The sequence below is a fragment of the Phocoena phocoena genome, chromosome 15 (genome assembly GCF_963924675.1).
Source record: "Phocoena phocoena chromosome 15, mPhoPho1.1, whole genome shotgun sequence".
Lineage (NCBI taxonomy): Eukaryota > Metazoa > Chordata > Mammalia > Artiodactyla > Phocoenidae > Phocoena > Phocoena phocoena.
Genome location: NC_089233.1, coordinates 13,556,771 through 13,575,630, shown reverse-complemented (window position 1 = coordinate 13,575,630; position 18,860 = coordinate 13,556,771). Strand labels below are relative to the sequence as shown.

Below are 18,860 nucleotides of genomic sequence, written 5' to 3'. Positions count from 1 at the left end.
AATCTGCTTTTGCGCACCCAAGTTGTGTCTGCGTTCAGACAACTGAGCAGACTTTTAATAACTTTTTAAAAAAGATTTAAAAAGTAACACCATCTCGTTGAGATGTTTTGGAAAATACAGAGGAAAGTAACAACGGTTCACAATCCTCTTACTCAAATTTTCCCCCAATTTCGGACAATTTAATTTTGTTCCGTTTTGGCTGTAATAAGCAACAAAGCATAAAGCTTTGTTCACGCTTCAGGTTTCCTTAAGAATAGACTCCTAGAACTGAGACCACGGTATCAAAGGGTGTGGAGACCTTAATGTTCTTAAAACATGCTGCCCAACTGCTTTCTGGAAGCTTCGGACTAATTGATATTCCTATCCAGAAGGTATGTAAATACTTAACCAGTCCTGAGTTTCACCATTTAAAAGTATTGTGTTGATCAAAGTGTACAAACTTCTAGTTATAAGATGAGTAAGTTCTGGGCATCTATGTACAGCATGGTAATTATAACTGACAATATTGATAGCAAAATACTTGACAGTTGCTAAGTGAGCAGATCTTAAATGTTCTCACCACAAAAAAGAAATGGTAATTATGTGGCATGTTAGCTAATGCTATGGTGGTCATCGTTTTGCAATATATAAGTGCATCAAATCAACAAGTTGTACAGCTTAAACTTATACAATGTTATATGTCAATTATATCTCAAAGCGGGACAGAGAGAAAGAAAAACAACATCAGCTTGGGAAAAAAAAATCAGTGGGGGAGAGTTCTTTTTTTTTTTGTAAGCTACAAGTTTCAAGCCAGAGGAAAAGCAGCTTCTGATATCTATCACCCCTTTTCTCTTGGAAACCAATTCCTTATATAAAATCCCATGTTTGAAATACCTAGGATAGATTCTCTTTTTCTTTCTTTCTTTCTCTCTCTCTTTCTTTCTCTTTCCTTCTTTCTTTCTTCCTACCTTCCTTCCTTTCTTTCTTTCTCCCCTCCTTCCTTCCTTCCCTGTAGCATTCTTTTTATTTATTTATTTATTTATTTATTTATTTATTTTTGCGGTACGCGGGCCTCTCATTGTTGTGGCCTCTCCCGTCCCGGAGCACAGGCTCCGGACGCGCAGGCTCAGCGGCCATGGCTCACGGGCCCAGCTGCTCCGCAGCATGTGGGATCCTCCCGGACCGGGGCACGAACCTGCGTCCCCTGCATCGGCAGGCGGTCTCTCAACCACTGTGCCACCAGGGTAGCCCTGAGGCATTCTTTTTAAACCCAAGGTTCCAAAAGTCCATAAAGAGGGATGTAGAGAGAAGTGATGAATCAGACCTATTAAACAACATTCCCAAAGTTGGTCCAAAGAGAGCTATCTTTAAAGAATTGCAAAGCTAGCTTAGGAGAACAGCACTATGACTTTAGTTCTTTTATAGATGCTTTAAGGAAATGCTTGTTGCCAGTGCTTTCGATGGTGCAAAGATTAATTACATGGAAAAGCCCAGACAGCTTCTGAGTCAAAAAGTAATTCAGAAGAGTTAGATTTTTGAAAGTGATGAAATTTTAGAAATACCTTTACCAATGTATTTTGGTTTTATTTTTCTTTTTATGTATACATAAGAGCAATATGGTAAAAATGTCTACTGAAGTCTAACAAAGCATTTAAACTAAGTGTAAAATAAAAATTAGAGGTGATAAAAATTAGTAAAAAATCTTACTGTTTGAGAGCAGACAAAATATATCCTGTTTTTTTTTTTTTTTTTTTTTAATTTTTTTTTTTTTTTTTTTTTTGCGGTACGCGGGCCTCTCACTGTTGTGGCCTCTCCCATTGCGGAGCACAGGCTCCGGACGCGCAGGCTCAGCGGCCATGGCTCACGGGCCCAGCCGCTCCGCGGCATGTGGGATCCTCCCGGACCGGGGCACGAACCCGTGTCCCCTGCATCGGCAGGCGGACTCTCAACCACTGCGCCACCAGGGAAGCCCTATATCCTGTTTTTATAAAGTTCTACTAAATAGTAAATTGGAATGCTTCATGTTTAGTAATTATTCCCTTTTTGAGAATTACCTATGTATTTTCCCATTGGGATCTCAAGTGGTTTCATTATAGATTTGTAAGAGCTCTTTACATATTAAGGATATTAATGTTTTTGTGGCATATGTGTTCCATATAATGATTTCAGAAAGCCAGGCTTTTAAGTTGTGTTTCTCATGTTTATGCAAGCACATCTCTCATTCAGTAACTTAATAAATCTTTATTGAGGGCCTGGTACTGTGCTAAGTGTAACGAGCACAAAGATAAAAAAAAAAAAAAGAGTCCCTGCTCTGAAGCATGGTCTGGAGAGAGAGACAGACACAGGAAGAGCTAGTACAATGACTGAATTATGCCAGGGCAGCAAGGAGCCTGCCTTCACCCCATCTGAGGGCTTCAGAGACTAAGGGGAGATGACTCCTGAGCTAAATGTTAAAGAGGATTCAGTGGAAGAGATGCCGGCAATGTTCTGTTTTTCGCCCGGGGGACGGCTACATGGATTTTTGCTTTATGTTATTATGTTGCACGTTTGGTTTATGCATATTGTATGTGTGTCATATTTCATATAAATAATGCTAAAAGAAAAAAAAAAGATGAGGAAAAGTGAACTAGGGAGCAAAGGCTTTTTTTAGTATGAGCCTAGCACAGAATTTTGAACAGAAGAGTTGGTGGCTAATGTTTCTGTACACACTGAAGTGCTTTTGCATTGGAAAGGCAATATCTTACACATGTAAGAGTCAGGACATAAAGTATTTGCATATATTTTAAAATTTTTGTCTTTTTATTGAAGTATAGTTAATTTACAATGTTGTGTTAGTTTCTGGTGTACAGCAAAGTGATTCAGTTATATATGTGTGTGTGTCTGTGTATATCTTCTATATATATATATATTCTTTTTCATATTCTTTCCCTTTATAGTTTATTACAAGACATTGAATATAGTTCTCTGTGTTATACAGTAGGACCTTGTTGTTTACTCTATATGTAGTAGTTAGTATCTGCAAATCCCCAACTCCTACTTTATCCCTCCCTGCATACCTTTCTTTAAAAATTAATTTAAGACATCCCAGCTAATAGAGCAGAATAAAAATTTACAACTCAAGGAAGAATGACTTATTATCTAAGTGGGTGTGGGCCCCAACACTGCTTGTAGGGTGAGTCAGAAACACCTGGGGCTGACACCTGCTCAGAGGTGTCTGTCTCCCTTTGCCTCTGTGCTGGGGTCTGGTGTGGCAAAAAGAACTAGTAGCAATGAGCATTAAAATACAATTGTCTGAATAATGGTAAATTCTGTCACCGAACTGCATTTGACTAAAAAGTTATTGTTCAAGAAGGTATAAAGTGCAAATAAGTATAATAATGTTTGAGTTTTTTTTTTTTTTTTTTTTTCTGTACATGGGCCTCTCACTGTTGTGGCCTCTCCCGTTGCGGAGCCCAGGCTCCAGACGCGCAGGCTCAGCAGCCATGGCTCACGGGCCCAGCCGCTCCGCGGCATGTGGGATCCTCCTGGACCGGGGCACGAACCCGTGACCCCTGCATCGGCAGGCAGACTCTCAACCACTGCGCCACCAGGGAAGCCCTAATGTTTGAGTTTTAACATTCCACATAATATTAACAAAAGACTGAAAATTAACATCAACCGATGAAGAGGTCGGTAAAAGTTCTTGTATTACATACCACTTGACCCTTCATTTTGGAGGCTCAGAGATTAATTAAAAAAAAAAATTAGAGGATACCAAAATGCAATTATAAGAACAGGGCATACACAGTGCACATGATGAGAAAGCTTTTTAAAAGCCCCCAAACAAGCTAGCCAAAACATGAAGAAAGAGCAAGGAGCATTAAAACCAGAAATACTCACTGGCCTGGGGAAAAACTCCCAAACAGAATTGTACATGAAGAACAAAGGCTAGAAAGTACTCATATAGTGTGATATTCACTCTGCCTTCCTCTTTTTCCCACTGCTCTGGGGTCTGGGTGTGGTAAAAATAACCCACAGGAGTGTTAAAAACAGAGTTGTCTAAATAATGCTGGATTTTGTTACCAAACTGAATTTGATTCAGTTTGGTTTCTTCCATTTAATACTAGAGTCCACCTGAAATAGATTTCAGTATATGGTGAGCTCAGCAAGCAGAGGAGTAAGAGAAACCGATAGCCTAACATGTTAACATCGATCATAGCTGGGAATTGAGATTTTTTAAAAAATAATTTATTTATTTATTTACTTTTGGCTGCCTTGGGTCTTCGTTGCTGTGTGCAGACTTCTCATTGCGGTGGCTTCTCTTGTTGCGGAGCATGGGCTCTAGGCACGCAGGCTTCAGTAGTTGTGGCGCACGGGCTCAGCAGTTGTGGTTCGTGGGCTCTAGAGTGCAGGGTCAATAGTTGTGGCGCACAGGCTTAGTTGCTCCATGGCATGTGGGATCTTCCCACACCAGGGCTTGAACCCGTGTCCCCTGCATTGGCAGGCGGATTCTTAACCACTGCGCCATGGGGGAAATCCCGGGAATTGGGATTTGACGTAAGTTTTATCTTTTTGTTTTCTATGTAATGTATGTGTTGAATTTATTACTTTAAAAAGATAGGAAAATTTGCAAAAACAAAAGGCTTCCCCCCTCCAAAAATCAGATTATGATCTCTATGTTATCTCCAAGGCCACTCCACCCTTCAGCTCCACAGCTGTCATTTACACTGTGCTTCATGTGAAGGGCAGGCCCTGGAGTTATGCAGTCCACAGCCTGGGGAACTGTGCCCTGGACTTCTGGCATTTTCTCATTTTTATTCTTTCTCTTTGCAAAGGTATTTTTCTTCATTTATAAAATCATCACATAAACATTAGTGACACTTGGGAAAACATGATAAACAGTTCCACATAAGAACTGTCTGTCCCACTACGTAGAAGTTTCACCTCCCAATACTATTCTCTTGCTTACTTCCGATCTAAAATGGTAGCTAATCTAATTTTATAATCCTGACTTTTTCCTCTTAAGTCTTATATTATCAATATTTTTCTCACATCATTAAACTTTTGTATACACCTTTTGAAATGGCTGCAAACTACTGCAAACCATTAATACAGTATATTTAACTAACCTTCAAGTTAAATTCAAATTTTTGATCAAGGAAAAAATAAATCCCCGAGGTGAACCATTTTACTCGCAAATCTTTGTCCTCATTTCAGATTATTTGCTTGGGATAAGAGTGGAGAGGAAAGTATGACTATCATTAAGCCTTTTAATACAGGTGGTTCAAACCGCTTTTTAAAAAGCTTGTTTCAATTTGCACTCTCACCAGAGGAGCTGTGCTTTTTCATTTTACTAAGATCTCGCTGGCAAAGTACCAACATATAGTCCAAAATTGAACCTTTGTTCATTTGGTAGAAGGAAAAAAGCTACCTCAGTGTATTTTAAATTTTAATTTCTTTGATTATGAAATAAATATAAAATTTTCATCCACTTGTATGTTCTCTTGTACTTTGTCTATTTTTCTCTGGGGATGTTTTATTTTCTTATTTAAATCAAAATTTTTATTTAAATCAGTTCACAGAATTCATTATACATTAATGGCATTATCCACTCATCTACAGTATTTATGACATACAGATTTCCAGCTTGGGATATTATTTCTCCATTCAGTTGATATATAGATTATTTTAATATTTATGAGCTCATATCAAATATCGTTTTTCTTTGCATCTTCTTCCATAGCTTTCATTCTTAGAGAGCCCGTCCCCAGAGTTCAGATTCATATCTATTTCTGGATGGTTCGATTATGGCTTCTTTTCTTTCACTTAATGCTATAGTCCTTCTGAAATATACTTGGGGATATGATATGCTGTAAAAATCTAAGTTGTTCTCTTTTCCAAAGAGCTGGGCAATTTACCCAATTGTCTTACAAATAATCCATTTACTGCCCACTGTTTTTCGATGCCTCCTTTATATTTGATCTTTGAAAACCAAAAACAAAGAGAAACACGTGGACCTATTAATAAGTAGTAGGACGTACCAGGTACTGGTCTAAGAACTCTATATATGGCGGCTTGTTTCATCTTCCCAACAGCCCCACGCGGTAGGTACTTTCACTTCCCCATTTTACAGATGAGGGGACAGAAGCTGAAAGAGCCACTCGGACTTGAATCCAGCAGGCTGGCTCCAGAATCTTCACGAGTCCTTAACCACTACACTCACTGCCCCTGCAAGAAGCAAGCTCCCCACCCAGACTCCAGCCCCAAAGGGACACTTCGCCTGCACCTTGATGATTTAACCTGGGGCTGATTTACTCCCTACAAAAGGCTTCTCGCATAAAATAGAAAAATTCACAGTTGTAGAAAAAGGAAACACTCTAAGTCCATGAGAGTCCTCCTAGCTTCAGCTTGATTGTCACGGGGAAGAAATCCAAATGCCGAAGTAGTGGGGTATCTCTGGTGGGTCCAGAGCACCGGGCTCCCTGAGCCCTGGCCAGAATCTGTGACACCGATTCCTCATCCAAACACACAGGGATGTAACAGGGAAGATGCCCAAGTGCTTATACACATGCATGTTCTCAGCAGTGCTGCTTATAATATTTTTTTAAAAAAAGGAAACAACAGAAATATCTACGTTTTCAAGCAAAACACAGCATACACAAAAGGTACCATTTTATACAGCCATTAATAATGTTGCAGAAAAAGGCTTAACACAGGAAAATATTCTCTATTATTAGTAACATTTCAAATTATTAGGCATTGTGGACAGCCTGGTTTTAGTCTCAAATATCTATATACATCTATACCCATATCTATATCCATAGAGAGGTGTATATAAAAAGTATAGTATGTATATAAAAACTATATTTTTAGTAAAAAGAAATACACACACACACACAATAAAGCAGACCATACATCCAAATGTACTTTATCTTTGGAATTAGAATGCTTACGTCTAATCCTGGCTTCATGACTTACAAGCTGTGAGACCTTAGATAATGTATTTCATGTCTCTAACTCTCAGCGTTCCTATCAATAAAATGGAAATAACACTACTGCCTAGTAACGTGAGGGTGACTGAACACATATGTGAAAAGCACTTAGAACAGTACCGGCACATTGTAAGTGTTCATTGCTATTATCGCTATATTCAAACTTTTCTAAAATGCAGGTTTATGGCATTTGTACTAAGAGAAAAGTCAATCTGTTTCAATATTCAGAAAGGTGCCATCATAGAAAATCTGAGAAGAGCAGCCGTACCCTTTCTTTGGCAGTTAAGTGGCTCTGGCCCACGGCACTGGGCAGTGGACAGACAGGTCCAGTCCCCGCCTCTCTTTACACCCAACTTCCTGCTCAATGTCCCAGGTACAGGTCCCAGGGGACCTCAGAATGTCCTCAACAGAACTCATGGTCCACTCCACACTCCACACCGTCCACGCCCCCATTGATTACAGGTATCCCCCCACCAGCCGGTGAGACCCTTGCTGTCAAGCCTGCACCTCCAAAAACTAATCACTGAATGAATGAATGAATGAATGAGCGAACGACTCTGTTCCCTGTTTTCCCCCAGCAAAGCAATCCACAGCCCGCCGCGCAGCCATCCAAGCCGAGAGCAAGCGTGGTCTTAATTACCTCCCCGTAGGCAACGGTGTTATTGTATCTTCTCATTTCTGGGTAGACGTGGTCCAGGTACCACTGGAAATTCTTACACTTTAAACTTTTCCTTAAGGCTTTTCTTTCTGAGACATCGCCTATGTCAATTCCTGGATTCTGAAAGTAAGCAAAGGGCATTAGTGACCAGGGGGCGCTGGCCAGATTGGAGGACAGGCAGCGTCACCTTTGGGGAAACCATCAGAGAGAAATCTGAAGCCCCTACTTGATCATCTAGCCCCGAGCTAGACAATACTGTCCCCCGAGCGCAGCACGCAACCCCCAAAGTCAGCCGACCTTACCATCATGAGAGGGATCCCGCGACACACTGATATTGACAACCTAGGCCCCATCTCCATCTCTGCCATTTCTTCAGTGACTCTCAGGACCCAATTATTAGAGGAATTATTTGATTAAGGCGAGAAAATAAACATCTATGACCTCCTCCCATCTTTCTTTTCCGTACACGTGTTATTTCCCCCCTTTGCTGGCTCTTTGCGAAGTTCATTATATGCGGATGTGAAAATAATTTTCCACCGCAAAGCCTGTAATGATGTTCTAATGAATAATTCACTCTGCTTTTACAGAAGTGAACCTGTAATGTGCTGCTGCGTGCTGACAGGGGAAAATAAAGTGGCTGAAATACGATTCCAGAGTCAGCCACAGGATGGCTGTGACCCAGTGCAGACAGGATACGCTCTCCTCCGCGGCGGACAGCCAAGCATCATCTCGGAGCAGGAGAAGTGTTTAAATGATTTCATTAAGATTTCTTCTTCAGCAGCTAAACAGTGATTTTTTTTTTTAAAGAAAAGTCCCTTTAAATGTCAAACATTAATATCCAAAGGCAAACCTGGGCGGTGATATTTAACTCTTTGTTTTAATATCCTTAGCGTGATTAATGAGGATGGTCATTTATGAAAAGCCTGGTGGGGAACACTGGCATGAGGGACCGAGGTGGTTTGTAATGATGGAGAAGCACCGAGATAGGGTCGGCAGCCCTCACTTCTTCGGACCCCATGTCACACCCCCATCCTAGATCACAACTCTCCTCTGCAAACAAGAAAAATGACAACGTCTCTTCCACTGATGTCACAGGGCTGTGGGCAGAGTTGAGTGAAGGGGCCAGTTCACATCCTTGCCCTGCCATGTGCTGGGTGTAGGACCTTAGGCAAGTCAATTTCACTTGCCAGAGCTGCAGTTTGCTCATCTGTAAAATGGACATCACAGTGGGTTCATATCAAGCTAGCATTTATTGAGCACTTACTATTTGTTATGCTCTGTCTTAAACCTCATTTTTATCCTTCCAGGAGCCCTATGAGACCAGGGTTAACAATCTCTGGTTTACAGATGAGAACACCAGGGCAGGCAGTTCCTCTGTCATGAGGTTGTTATGAGGGCTAAATGAAATATTGCAAATAAGAAACTTAGCGAGTACCTGGGAGAGTGTAAGGAGCTCAACAAAGGTTGCCTATTTTTATATAATAATGTGGAAAATCACTTCTAGTTTAACAGCTATAAAGTGCTGCATGGCCATAAGGGGGTTTTCAGTGCTTTAGACCATGGTTTCAATAATTGTAACAACAATGATATAAAAATGCTTCACTTTCATCCTCTTTATCCACAAACCCGCACATATTCAACTGCATTTCTGCTGTCCTGGGCTCCAGCCTACTGAAACGCAGGGGCTGCCACTTCTCAGTGGGAACAATGCCACAGCTCGGACACCTACAGGTACTCTGGCTGAACAGATAAACCCGACTGTGGCTGAGGGTATAGGTCACCCCGCTGTGCTCTGGAGGACAGAAATGCTGGCCAACATTCCAGATCCTGTGCTTTAAGTACATCACATGTACTTAGTTTTAGTACTTTAGTACTTAGTACTTAGATTAAGTACTTCTGATTTAGTTCTCACAATCACCCTAGGAAGGAGGACCTGCTATTATCCCCATTTTATAGCTGAGGAACCTAAGATACAGAGATGATAAGTAGATTTGTTCAGGATGTCATAACCGTAAATGGCAGGGCTGGGATCCCAACCAAGCCAGAGCACAACCGCCATGCAATACTCCTGTGGGGCAGTAGTAACATGGGGATTTTCCGAGATTATATTCTGGGTAGAATATGGAAGAGAATCGAAGAGCCAAGTAAACAAGGATCCAGCATACAGCAGGGACATACGTCACAGGGCAGCTGGAGCTCCACGGGAGGGCACACTGTGAGAGCAGACGGCAGGGTCTGGTGCCAAAAACTTTGGGCAAGGATCTTCTGCACACGGTGTACATTCAGAAGCAGGGTGTCAAGATTAATATGAGACCAGAATTAACACGGTGAGACCCCTCTAATCTCTGTAAATGGATCTAGAGATTTCCAAGGTGCCGATCCCCATGTAAAGCAGGGGTTCTAAAACCTGGAGGTCTGTAAGCCACGTCAGAGTACACTTATAATTTTGCAAGGGTGAGCATCTTTCTGGGGAGGAACCATTGGCTTAGTAAAGGGATCAGTGACCCATCAAACATAATGTCAGTGTTCTAGGGTGATGGGGAAGGGCTACTTGGTCCTACCTCCAGTGGCAGATTCCACGCTATGTACACATGAGACTTGTAATTGTCCATCCAGACCTCGGCAACCCGGAGAGCATTCCTCTTGGTATAGAAGCCGATGTTGCTGTTGTATGGCTTCTTCTTCCGCTCGATGTGGGCCACCCGTGAGCAAGGCAGGACCTCCATGCTGCCCCCGCACAGCCACACCTGGGGAGGGGAGGCAAGGACTTCATCAGCCTGACAGAGGAATTCTCAGAAGCCACTGCTCCCTCCCCCGGGCCCGAAAGCAATGGTTCAGGAGACAGCCTGAGTGAGAAATGTGTTTTCACATATAAAGCCACTGAGCTTTCGGGGTTGGTCTGTTACGGCAGCATAGCCTAACCTCACCTGACTAAAACTGGTAGAAAAGATGGTTTCGGGGAGCTTTTCATAGATACAGCAGCTCAGGATATTAAAACGCAGCTCTTCCTAAGAAACGCCAATACGTGTGATGTGCTCCTGGTGACGCATGGGTTTTCTTAAGTTCTCAGTGGTGCACAATTGTCACCTGTGAAGGTTTTATTTCCCATCTGGCTGAAGCTGGGCCCTACGGAGCTATAATGGCAAATTCAAACTAAAAAAACAGAATACCTTTATTCGTATCAGCACAAAGTGTACAACGGTTTAATTCTCCATTTACTAATACGCTCTGTTTTGGAGTCCTAAGAGCACAGACGCCGGGCCTTCTGGAAGCATCCACCCCAATGCCATCATGTACAGGTGGTACTTGTTGCTAGAATGTTTAAGTGGAAGGCTGAAATGTTAATTGCCTCTAAGGGATGCAAAAGCCCAAGGAAGTGACAACTTGCCATCCTCTTGCAGGAGCACGGCAGGCTTCCAGGCTCAAAAGGCCCTGTCCCAGAGGAAAACAGGACCACCCAGCTTCTCTCAGTCCCAAGCAGGACAATCAAAGCATTTCCGACTGTCAGGAAGGACTGATTTGTGAAAATGAATTCCTGGTACTAGTGAGGAGAAGAGGAAGAAGACACAGAGAGGTTTCAGGGACCCTTGAGACAGTCCTGTATATTCTCTGTAAATGAGAGTGTGCCGTGAGCTAACTCAGGTCAGCACAGACCATGTATGCTCACCCCAACCTAGGTCACTTCAAGCCTTTCTACCTTCAGTTTCCCAAACTCCCTCCTCGAGGATACTGGGACCCTCTCGAGTGTTTGCACACCTCCCCTGGGCCTTTATTGATTGAATTTAGTGGCAAATTTGTGTGTGTGTGTATGTGTGTGTGTGTGTGTGTGTGATCTTCTGTTTCTACTTCCCAACTCTGGCTGCACCACAAGGAAATAATACAGATGGAAACTTCTCCTCATAACCAAGAATCTTCACCTTGCCTGTTTCTTCAAGGAGGAGAATGTGAGCTAAGAGATTGGTAGACAGCAGGTGATCCAGACTAGTTTGATTTGTGACCTGACAACTAGATGCCCCCATGAACTGGGGCAGACTCGGCTGTTGGCAGTGGAAGGAAGCCAAGTCAGGGAAGCAAAATATAGCAAGAGGCCTATGGGGGAATAGAGGCAAGAGACCTTACAGGGTAAACGAAGGTGGCTGAATTTCCAGGAGTGGGCAACATACAAACCCACAGAGTTCCATGGGTATGCGGCCCTAGACAGTTTCAGGATTCTGAGAATGAACAGAAAGACATCTCATGTTCACAGATTAGAAGATTTAATACTGTTACGTTAGCAATACTTCCCAAATTGATTTAAATATTCAACACAATTCTTAGCAAAACCCCAAAGTCTTCTTTGCAGAAATTAACAAACTGATCCTAAATTTCATACGGAAATACAAGGGACCCAAAATAACCTTGAAGAGAACAAATTTGGAGGACTTCCACTTCTGGGACAACATGCAAAACAATGAATGTGGACCACTACCTCACAACATATACAAAAATTAACCCAAAACAGATCAAAAACCTAAATGTAAGAGCCAAAACTATAGAACACTTAGAAGAAAACGGAAGAGTAAAGTTCATGATCTAGGATTAGGCAAAGGTTCATCAACTGATAAAATATGGTATATCCATACGATATTATTTAGCAATAAAAACAAAATACAGACACATGCTACAGCCTGAATGAACCCTGACAACTTACGTAAGTGAAAGAGGTCGGTCACAAAGGACTGTATGTTATTTGATTCCATTTATGTGAAATGTCCAGTAAAAGAAAATCCATAGAGACAGAAAGTAAGTTGATGGTTGCCTCAGGCTGAGGGTGGGGCCAGAGGAATAGAGTGACTGCTAGCGGGTATGGGTTTCTTTTTAGGGTGATGAAAATGTTCTCATATCGATAGTGGTGAATACTGCACAACTCTTGAATATACTAAAAACCATTGAGTTGTACACATTAAATGGGCAAGCTATAGTAGTATGTGACTATCTCAACAAAGCTGTGACAAAAATAGATAAATAAATAAATACACAGAGAGATGGGAAAAAGAAGATTCGAGGGATGGATTCCAGTTTGGGGAGGCTCTGGAGGACTGGAAAAAGCAAAGCAGAGCTTGGTGAGGATCTCAGATGGTTGACTTCTTTCACTTAGCATCGTGTTTTCAAGTTTTACCCATGTTGTAACAAATATCATTACTGCATTCCTTTTTACAGTAGAATACGATTCCAGTGTATGGATGTCCTACATTTTGTTTATACATTTATCAGTTGATGGACACTTGGGTTGTTTCCATTTTGGCTATTACAAATAACCCTGCTATGAATATTCATATGCAAGTTTTTATATGGATATACGTTATCATTTCCTTTGGGTACATACCCTAGGAGTGGAATTGCTGGGTCATAGGGTAACTCTATGTTTAACCTTTTGATGAATCGCTAGACTTCTCCAAAGTGGCTGTACCATTTTACATTCCCACCAGCAGTGTAATGAGGGTTCTGAATTCTCCCATCCCCGCTAACCCTTGTTATTGTCCATCTTTTTGATTACATCCATCCTAGTGGGTATGAAGTAGTATCGCATTATGGTTTTGATCTGCATTTCCCTGATGGCTAATGATGTTGAGTATCTTTTCGTGTGCTTATTGGTCATTTGTCTGTCTTTGGAGGAATGTCTATTCAAATCCCCTGCCCAATTTTTAAATGGGTTGTTTGTCTTTTTATCGTGAGCTGAGGCCTTAGGGTGAAAATGAAGTTGCCTTCCAGTGTCATTTCTCTTTCTCTTGCCTCAGTCTTCAGCATCTTTTTGGATGTCAGTGTGCAAGACCTTTCAAATCATCCCTTAAGGGCAGTCTGTCCCCCGGGCTCTGTATAGAGCTGGCGTGGAGAGGGCTGTGAGGTGCAGAGGAATGAACCGCAGCAGAGGCCAATATTCTTGTTCTACGTCCTCCAAAGACCAGCTGTATGACATTAAACAAGTCACTTTCTCCCTCTCCCCGCAGGTGCCCCAGGCTCTCCATCCCGGTGTCTCAGCCAAACCTATCAAGGCAGCCCTGCACCCTCCAGGCTACCTGGAAACGATGTAGTGTCCTACTCTGATGTCTTTCACGATGCTGCTTTTCACAAGTTATGTTTGGCTTTTCTCCACGTGAGAATGAAGAATCTCAGGACTCCAATGGGAGAACTGCAGACAGTTGACAGGTCAGCCAGCCAGAAAGTGGCAGGCTTCTCTGTGAAGGCCTCCAGTCTGTTTTTAGCAAGCTTTCTTCCCAACTCAAAGGGACAGATACCTGAAGTAACAGGAGATTTCACTGACATCTCTCAGGAGAGAAGAAAACATATGTTTCTCTAGATTTTGTCATGTAGATTTGAAATATAGGAGAGAAAAAAGTTTACCCCTAAAAAAAGTGGGGGAGGGGAGTCAAAGGACACAGAGGTAAATAAACCAGTGTGGTTCCTGTGACCACATCCTGGTATTCTGGATCACAAAGTGTTCTAGGGCCACACAGGCCCCTGCAGCCCCTATAACCCATCCCTGCACAGAAAGGGAGCCCCCGACCTTCACCTCTAGGGTCCTTACTTGCATGTGCTCCTTTCAAGGCCTGAGCTAGTATCTGACCCCAGAGAACCTGGAAGCCCTGTCCTGGGGACCCCGCCCATCCTCTCTCTTAGGGAGGGAAGCCCTAATGCTCTGGAGCTGGTCTCTCAATGCTGCCTCCCCAGAGACAGGAATTCTTCCTGGTATCAGATGTGAAGTCACTTTGGAAACCATTTAAACCCATTTACAATGTTAAAAGCAACACTGAAGGAGTGCTTAGTGCAGAAATTATATAAATAACCCCATTCGGTAATCTAAGGGCAGGCAAATTTTAGCCTTTTGTCGGCTGGCAAAATCTTTTCAAGACAACACAGATTGCTGGCTAAGAGAGTATTTTATTTGTTACTTCCGTCCTCCCAATCCGTTTCAGGACTCCCTGGTAACCCGCTTCCCAGAGGCGAGGACTCACGCCAGCCCCTCAGCGCTCCCCTCTGCCATCCTGGGGACAGTGCGCTGGCGTTTCCCAGTCTACGTGCGCAGTTTCTCCACTACACTGGATGGGCACAGGATGGCTTTCCTCCTCGAGTCCTTTTCCAAAAATTCAATTTCAAACCTCTCCTTTATTTATTAGTTTCTCAATAATAGGATTTACCAATATGGACCTCAAAACATACCCCAATTTAAATACCACAGCGGCGAGAACCCCTAAATACCTGGATTCTACTGCCAGTCGATGCAAGTCATTTCTCTTGCATTTTCTCCATTCTATTTCCAAGATTTTGGATCATCTTTGCTATCATTATTCTGAATTCTTTTTCAGGTAGACTGCCTATTTCCTCTTCATTTGTTAGGTCTGGTGGGATTTTACCTTGCTCCTTCATCTGCTTCATCTCTTGTGGACCAGTGTGTTTTTCTGTCTTCTCATTTTGCTTATCTTACTGTGTTTGGGGTCTCCTTTTCGCAGGCTGCAGGTTCGTAGTTCCCGTTGTTTTTGGTGTCTGTCCCCAGTGGCTAAGGTTGGTTCAGTGGATTGTGTAGGCTTCCTGGTGGAGGGGGCTAGTGCCTGTGTTCTGGTGGATGAGGCTGGCTCTTGTCTTTCTGATGGGCAGGACCATGTCTGGTGGTGTGCTTTGGGGTGTCTGAGGCCTTATTATGATTTTAGACAGCCTCTCTGCTAATGGGTGGGTTTGTGTTCCTGTCTTGCTAGTTGTTTGGCATAGGGTGTCCAGCACTGTAGCTTGCTGGTCGTTGAGTGGAGCTGGGTCTTGGTGTTGAGATGGAAATCTCTGTGAGATTTTCGCCGTTTCATATTATGTGGAGCTGGGAGGTCTCTTGTGGACCAGTGTCCTGAACTCGGCTCTCCCACCTCAGAGGCACAGCCCTGACTCCTGGCTGGAGCACCAAGAGCCTTTCATCCACATGGCTTTTGGGAGGTCTGAGGTCTTCTGCCAGCATTCAGTAGGTGTTCTGTAGGAGTTGTTCTACGTGTAGATGTATTTCTGATGGATCTGTGAGGAGGAAGGTGATCTCCGCATCTCACTCTTCTGCCATCTTCCTCAACCCCCCCATTTCTTAAAACTGCTATATGTTCACTGGTGCCGCAAGGACATCTTCATAAAGATGTACACAAACGTTGACCACATAGATTTCTTTGAGGCGCAGCCAGCTCTCCTCCATTCTCTGCTTCCCGCGGGATCCCGCCTCCCCACAAGTCATTTCTCTTAATGCAAGATGAGGAATTAAAACGAAGCTTGGCAAAGGCCACGTGATTCAGGGGAGAAAAGAAACGCATACTGAGAGCAGCTTGATTGATGGAGCATGAAAAGGGTGTTGGGAGGGCTGTTTTCCCTTCTTTTTATGTTAGTTGCTGCTGCTTATGTACGTAAAATAAGGGGCGGGGGGTGGGAACAAATAAATCAGGTTTATGCTCACTGATTTAAAAGTTTCGCCAGCCTTACTATCCAGCCTGCTGGTATGATATGGTCAGAGAGGGCTGGGCTTCTATGTTAGAAGAATAGCTCAAAGCAGCCTTAATCAGGCGCTTTTGGGCCAGCTCGGCCCCGTCTTTCCCCCTCCCTTGCCCACCTCTCTTTCCCTATCCTTAGACGGCCCCACGTTGGCTTTCGCTGGCTGCTGTCTCTGTCCTGCCGTCTCTGCCCTGTTTACAGACTCCTTCCTTTGGACTATCCCTTCTTGAAAAAGCAGCTCCGACTAAGGAGATATCAAGCATTTTACCCATCTTTGCATCCCCAACACCCAGCCCGATGCCTTTGACTTCGCTTAGTCATTCAATTCAATGCTGCATACGTGTTCACTAAGACCAGAGCTCAGAGCTAAATGTTGCCAGGGATGTAAAGATAACTGAGACATGAATCCTACTCATAGCCTTTGTTCTTTCCTCAGAGTTTAAAACTGGAATTTCCCCAGGAAAGTGTTGAGGCCCGCTCTAGAACCTTGGGGTGGAAGCAGCCAGAATGGGGGGGGGGTGATAACACTGCATTCATTTCCCCACATATGCAACCATGCTCTATTATCATTCAGTCTGCATTTTGCCTAGGATTAAAGAGGAGCTGGTAGGGTGCCATTGTGGATGAACGATGCTCAACCACAGAGGAAAGTGAATTCGATTCAGTTCTTCTTTTTTTTAATTTTTAGTTTTTGTTGAAGTATAGCTGATTTACAATGTTGTGTTAGTTTCTGGTGTACAGCAAAATGTATATATATGTGTATATGTATGTATATATTCTTTTACTATTTCCATTATGGTTTTTTACAGGATATTATATATAGTTCCCTGTGCTATAGAGTATGTCTTTCTTTATCTGTTTTATATAGAGTAGTTTGTATCTGCTAATCCCATACTCCTAATCGATCCCTCCCCCACCCCCTTTCCCATTTGCTAAACATAAGTTTGTTTTCCAGGTCTGTGAGTCTGTTTCTGTTTTTTTTTTTTTTTTTTTTTTTGGCGGCACACGGGCCTCTCACTGTTGTGGCCTCTCCCATTGCGGAGCACAGGCTCCAGACGCGCAGGCTCAGCGGCCATGGCTCACGGGCCCAGCCGCTCCGTGGCATGTGGGATCTTCCCGGACCGGGGCATGAACCCACATCCCCTGCATCGGCAGGCGGACTCTCAACCACTGCGCCACCAGGGAAGCCCTGTTTCTGTTTTGTAAGTAAGTTCATTTGTACCATATTTCAGATTCCCCATATAAGTGATATCGTATGGTATTTGTCTTTCTCTGTCTGACTTACTTCACTTAGTATGATACTCTCTAGGTCCATCCATGTTGCTGCAAATGGCATGATCTTGTTCTTTTTTTTTATGGCCAAGTAGTATTCTATTGTAGACATATACCACATCTTCTTTAATTTAGATTCAATTCTGTCTTTAACCCCAAAGGGCCAGAGCTCTGAGATTGTGTACAGTGATCTGGAAGGAGACTGGAATGGACGCATGCTTCAAAGAGCATCCCACCGCCACGCTTCAAAAGGCTCTCGAAGGTTGTGATCGCTTTCTCTAGCGCCCGAGTTCCCTCACTGAAACTGACTTGGTCAGGGTTAACTAAAAGACCTTGACAATGACCTCTCCCAGAAATTTGCAGAAGGGGACTGTGACTTCAGGGTTGCCTGCAGTTTTGGACTAGGACTAATGAGAGGCCAGGACGGATGAGCCCTCCGTAGCTCCACCAGATGAAACAGCTCATCTACCCACTGGCCGTCGTCTAATAAGGACCTCCCGTCCCACTCCTTAGGACACAGTCTGCCTGAGACATGCCTTGGGGAGAATCCGGCTGCTTAGCTAACTCTTCTTTCTTCCCCAGTGGGGGCCAGAGGGAGCCCCACTCTCCCTTGTCACTGGGGATGGAAACGTGAGAACCCCTCACTCAAGTTCCAAAGCTTGGATCCCAAGGGTGAACCGCCAAAGTCTGCATCAGTGGACATGTCCAAGTCCAGACAGAGTTTGAGAAGAACCACACAACAAGCCGTCAGTCCGGGTGCCCCAGACCAGGATCAAGGGCGGTGGGGAGAGCTGGTAAGGGGAGGACGGGGCCCCATTCTGCAGACGGGAGGAAGTGGATATCGACGACCCTGAGAGTCACTACGGGAACTGCGGGGCCCGCTGGCTCCAGGCTTCCCACAAGCTACTATTGTGACTGCTGTGGACTGCGATATCACGAAAGGGCAGGGCTGGCTTTGAAGCGCTAGGCTCACATCCAGCTCGGCCACATGGCAGCTGCAATATGCTCATCTCTGGGCTTTGGTTTCCTCAACCTTGAAGGGCAGGTGATAACAGCACCCGATTTGACGGATGTGCTGAGGAAGAGACGAAGTGATGTACGTAAAACTTGTCATCACGATGGTGGCTCATAGTAAATGCTGGGAAAACCCAAGTTAGCGACTACTTGCTGACCATGAGAGTGGCTGCAAATGAGCTGTGTCCTGAGCAGCGACAGCAGCAGGGCCTCTGGCTGGTGCCCACAGGAAGGACATCACCAAACACGCTGGCCTTGGTGGTGATGGGGTCACGAGGAGGCATCGTCCAGGTGCAGGAAGGTTTCCATTCCCTTTCCACTCCCTCCTCCTGCAGCTGAGATGAGGGGTGTAACCAGTTTCCTTCCCCTGTGAGCTGGTTCGCACAGGAGGCCACCCTGATGGATGAACACACGCTCAGGTTCCCAGGATCCGCAAAGAAAAGAGAGCGGTAAGAATAACTGGAAGGTAAATGTAA

At 43.8% G+C, this 18,860-nt stretch overlaps 1 protein-coding gene across 1 annotated transcript in view; it reads right to left on the bottom strand.

Moving 5' to 3' along the window:
* Positions 1-18,860, bottom strand: part of GALNT17 (polypeptide N-acetylgalactosaminyltransferase 17) — a 431,611-nt gene that overhangs the window by 18,395 nt on the left and 394,356 nt on the right. Inside the window, exons 7-8 of the mRNA XM_065892271.1 lie at positions 10,170-10,355; positions 7,591-7,728 (exon numbers count right to left, since the gene is read on the bottom strand). Of these exons, the coding sequence (XP_065748343.1) occupies positions 7,591-7,728; positions 10,170-10,355 (324 nt within the window). The remainder of the gene's footprint in view (positions 1-7,590; positions 7,729-10,169; positions 10,356-18,860) is intronic.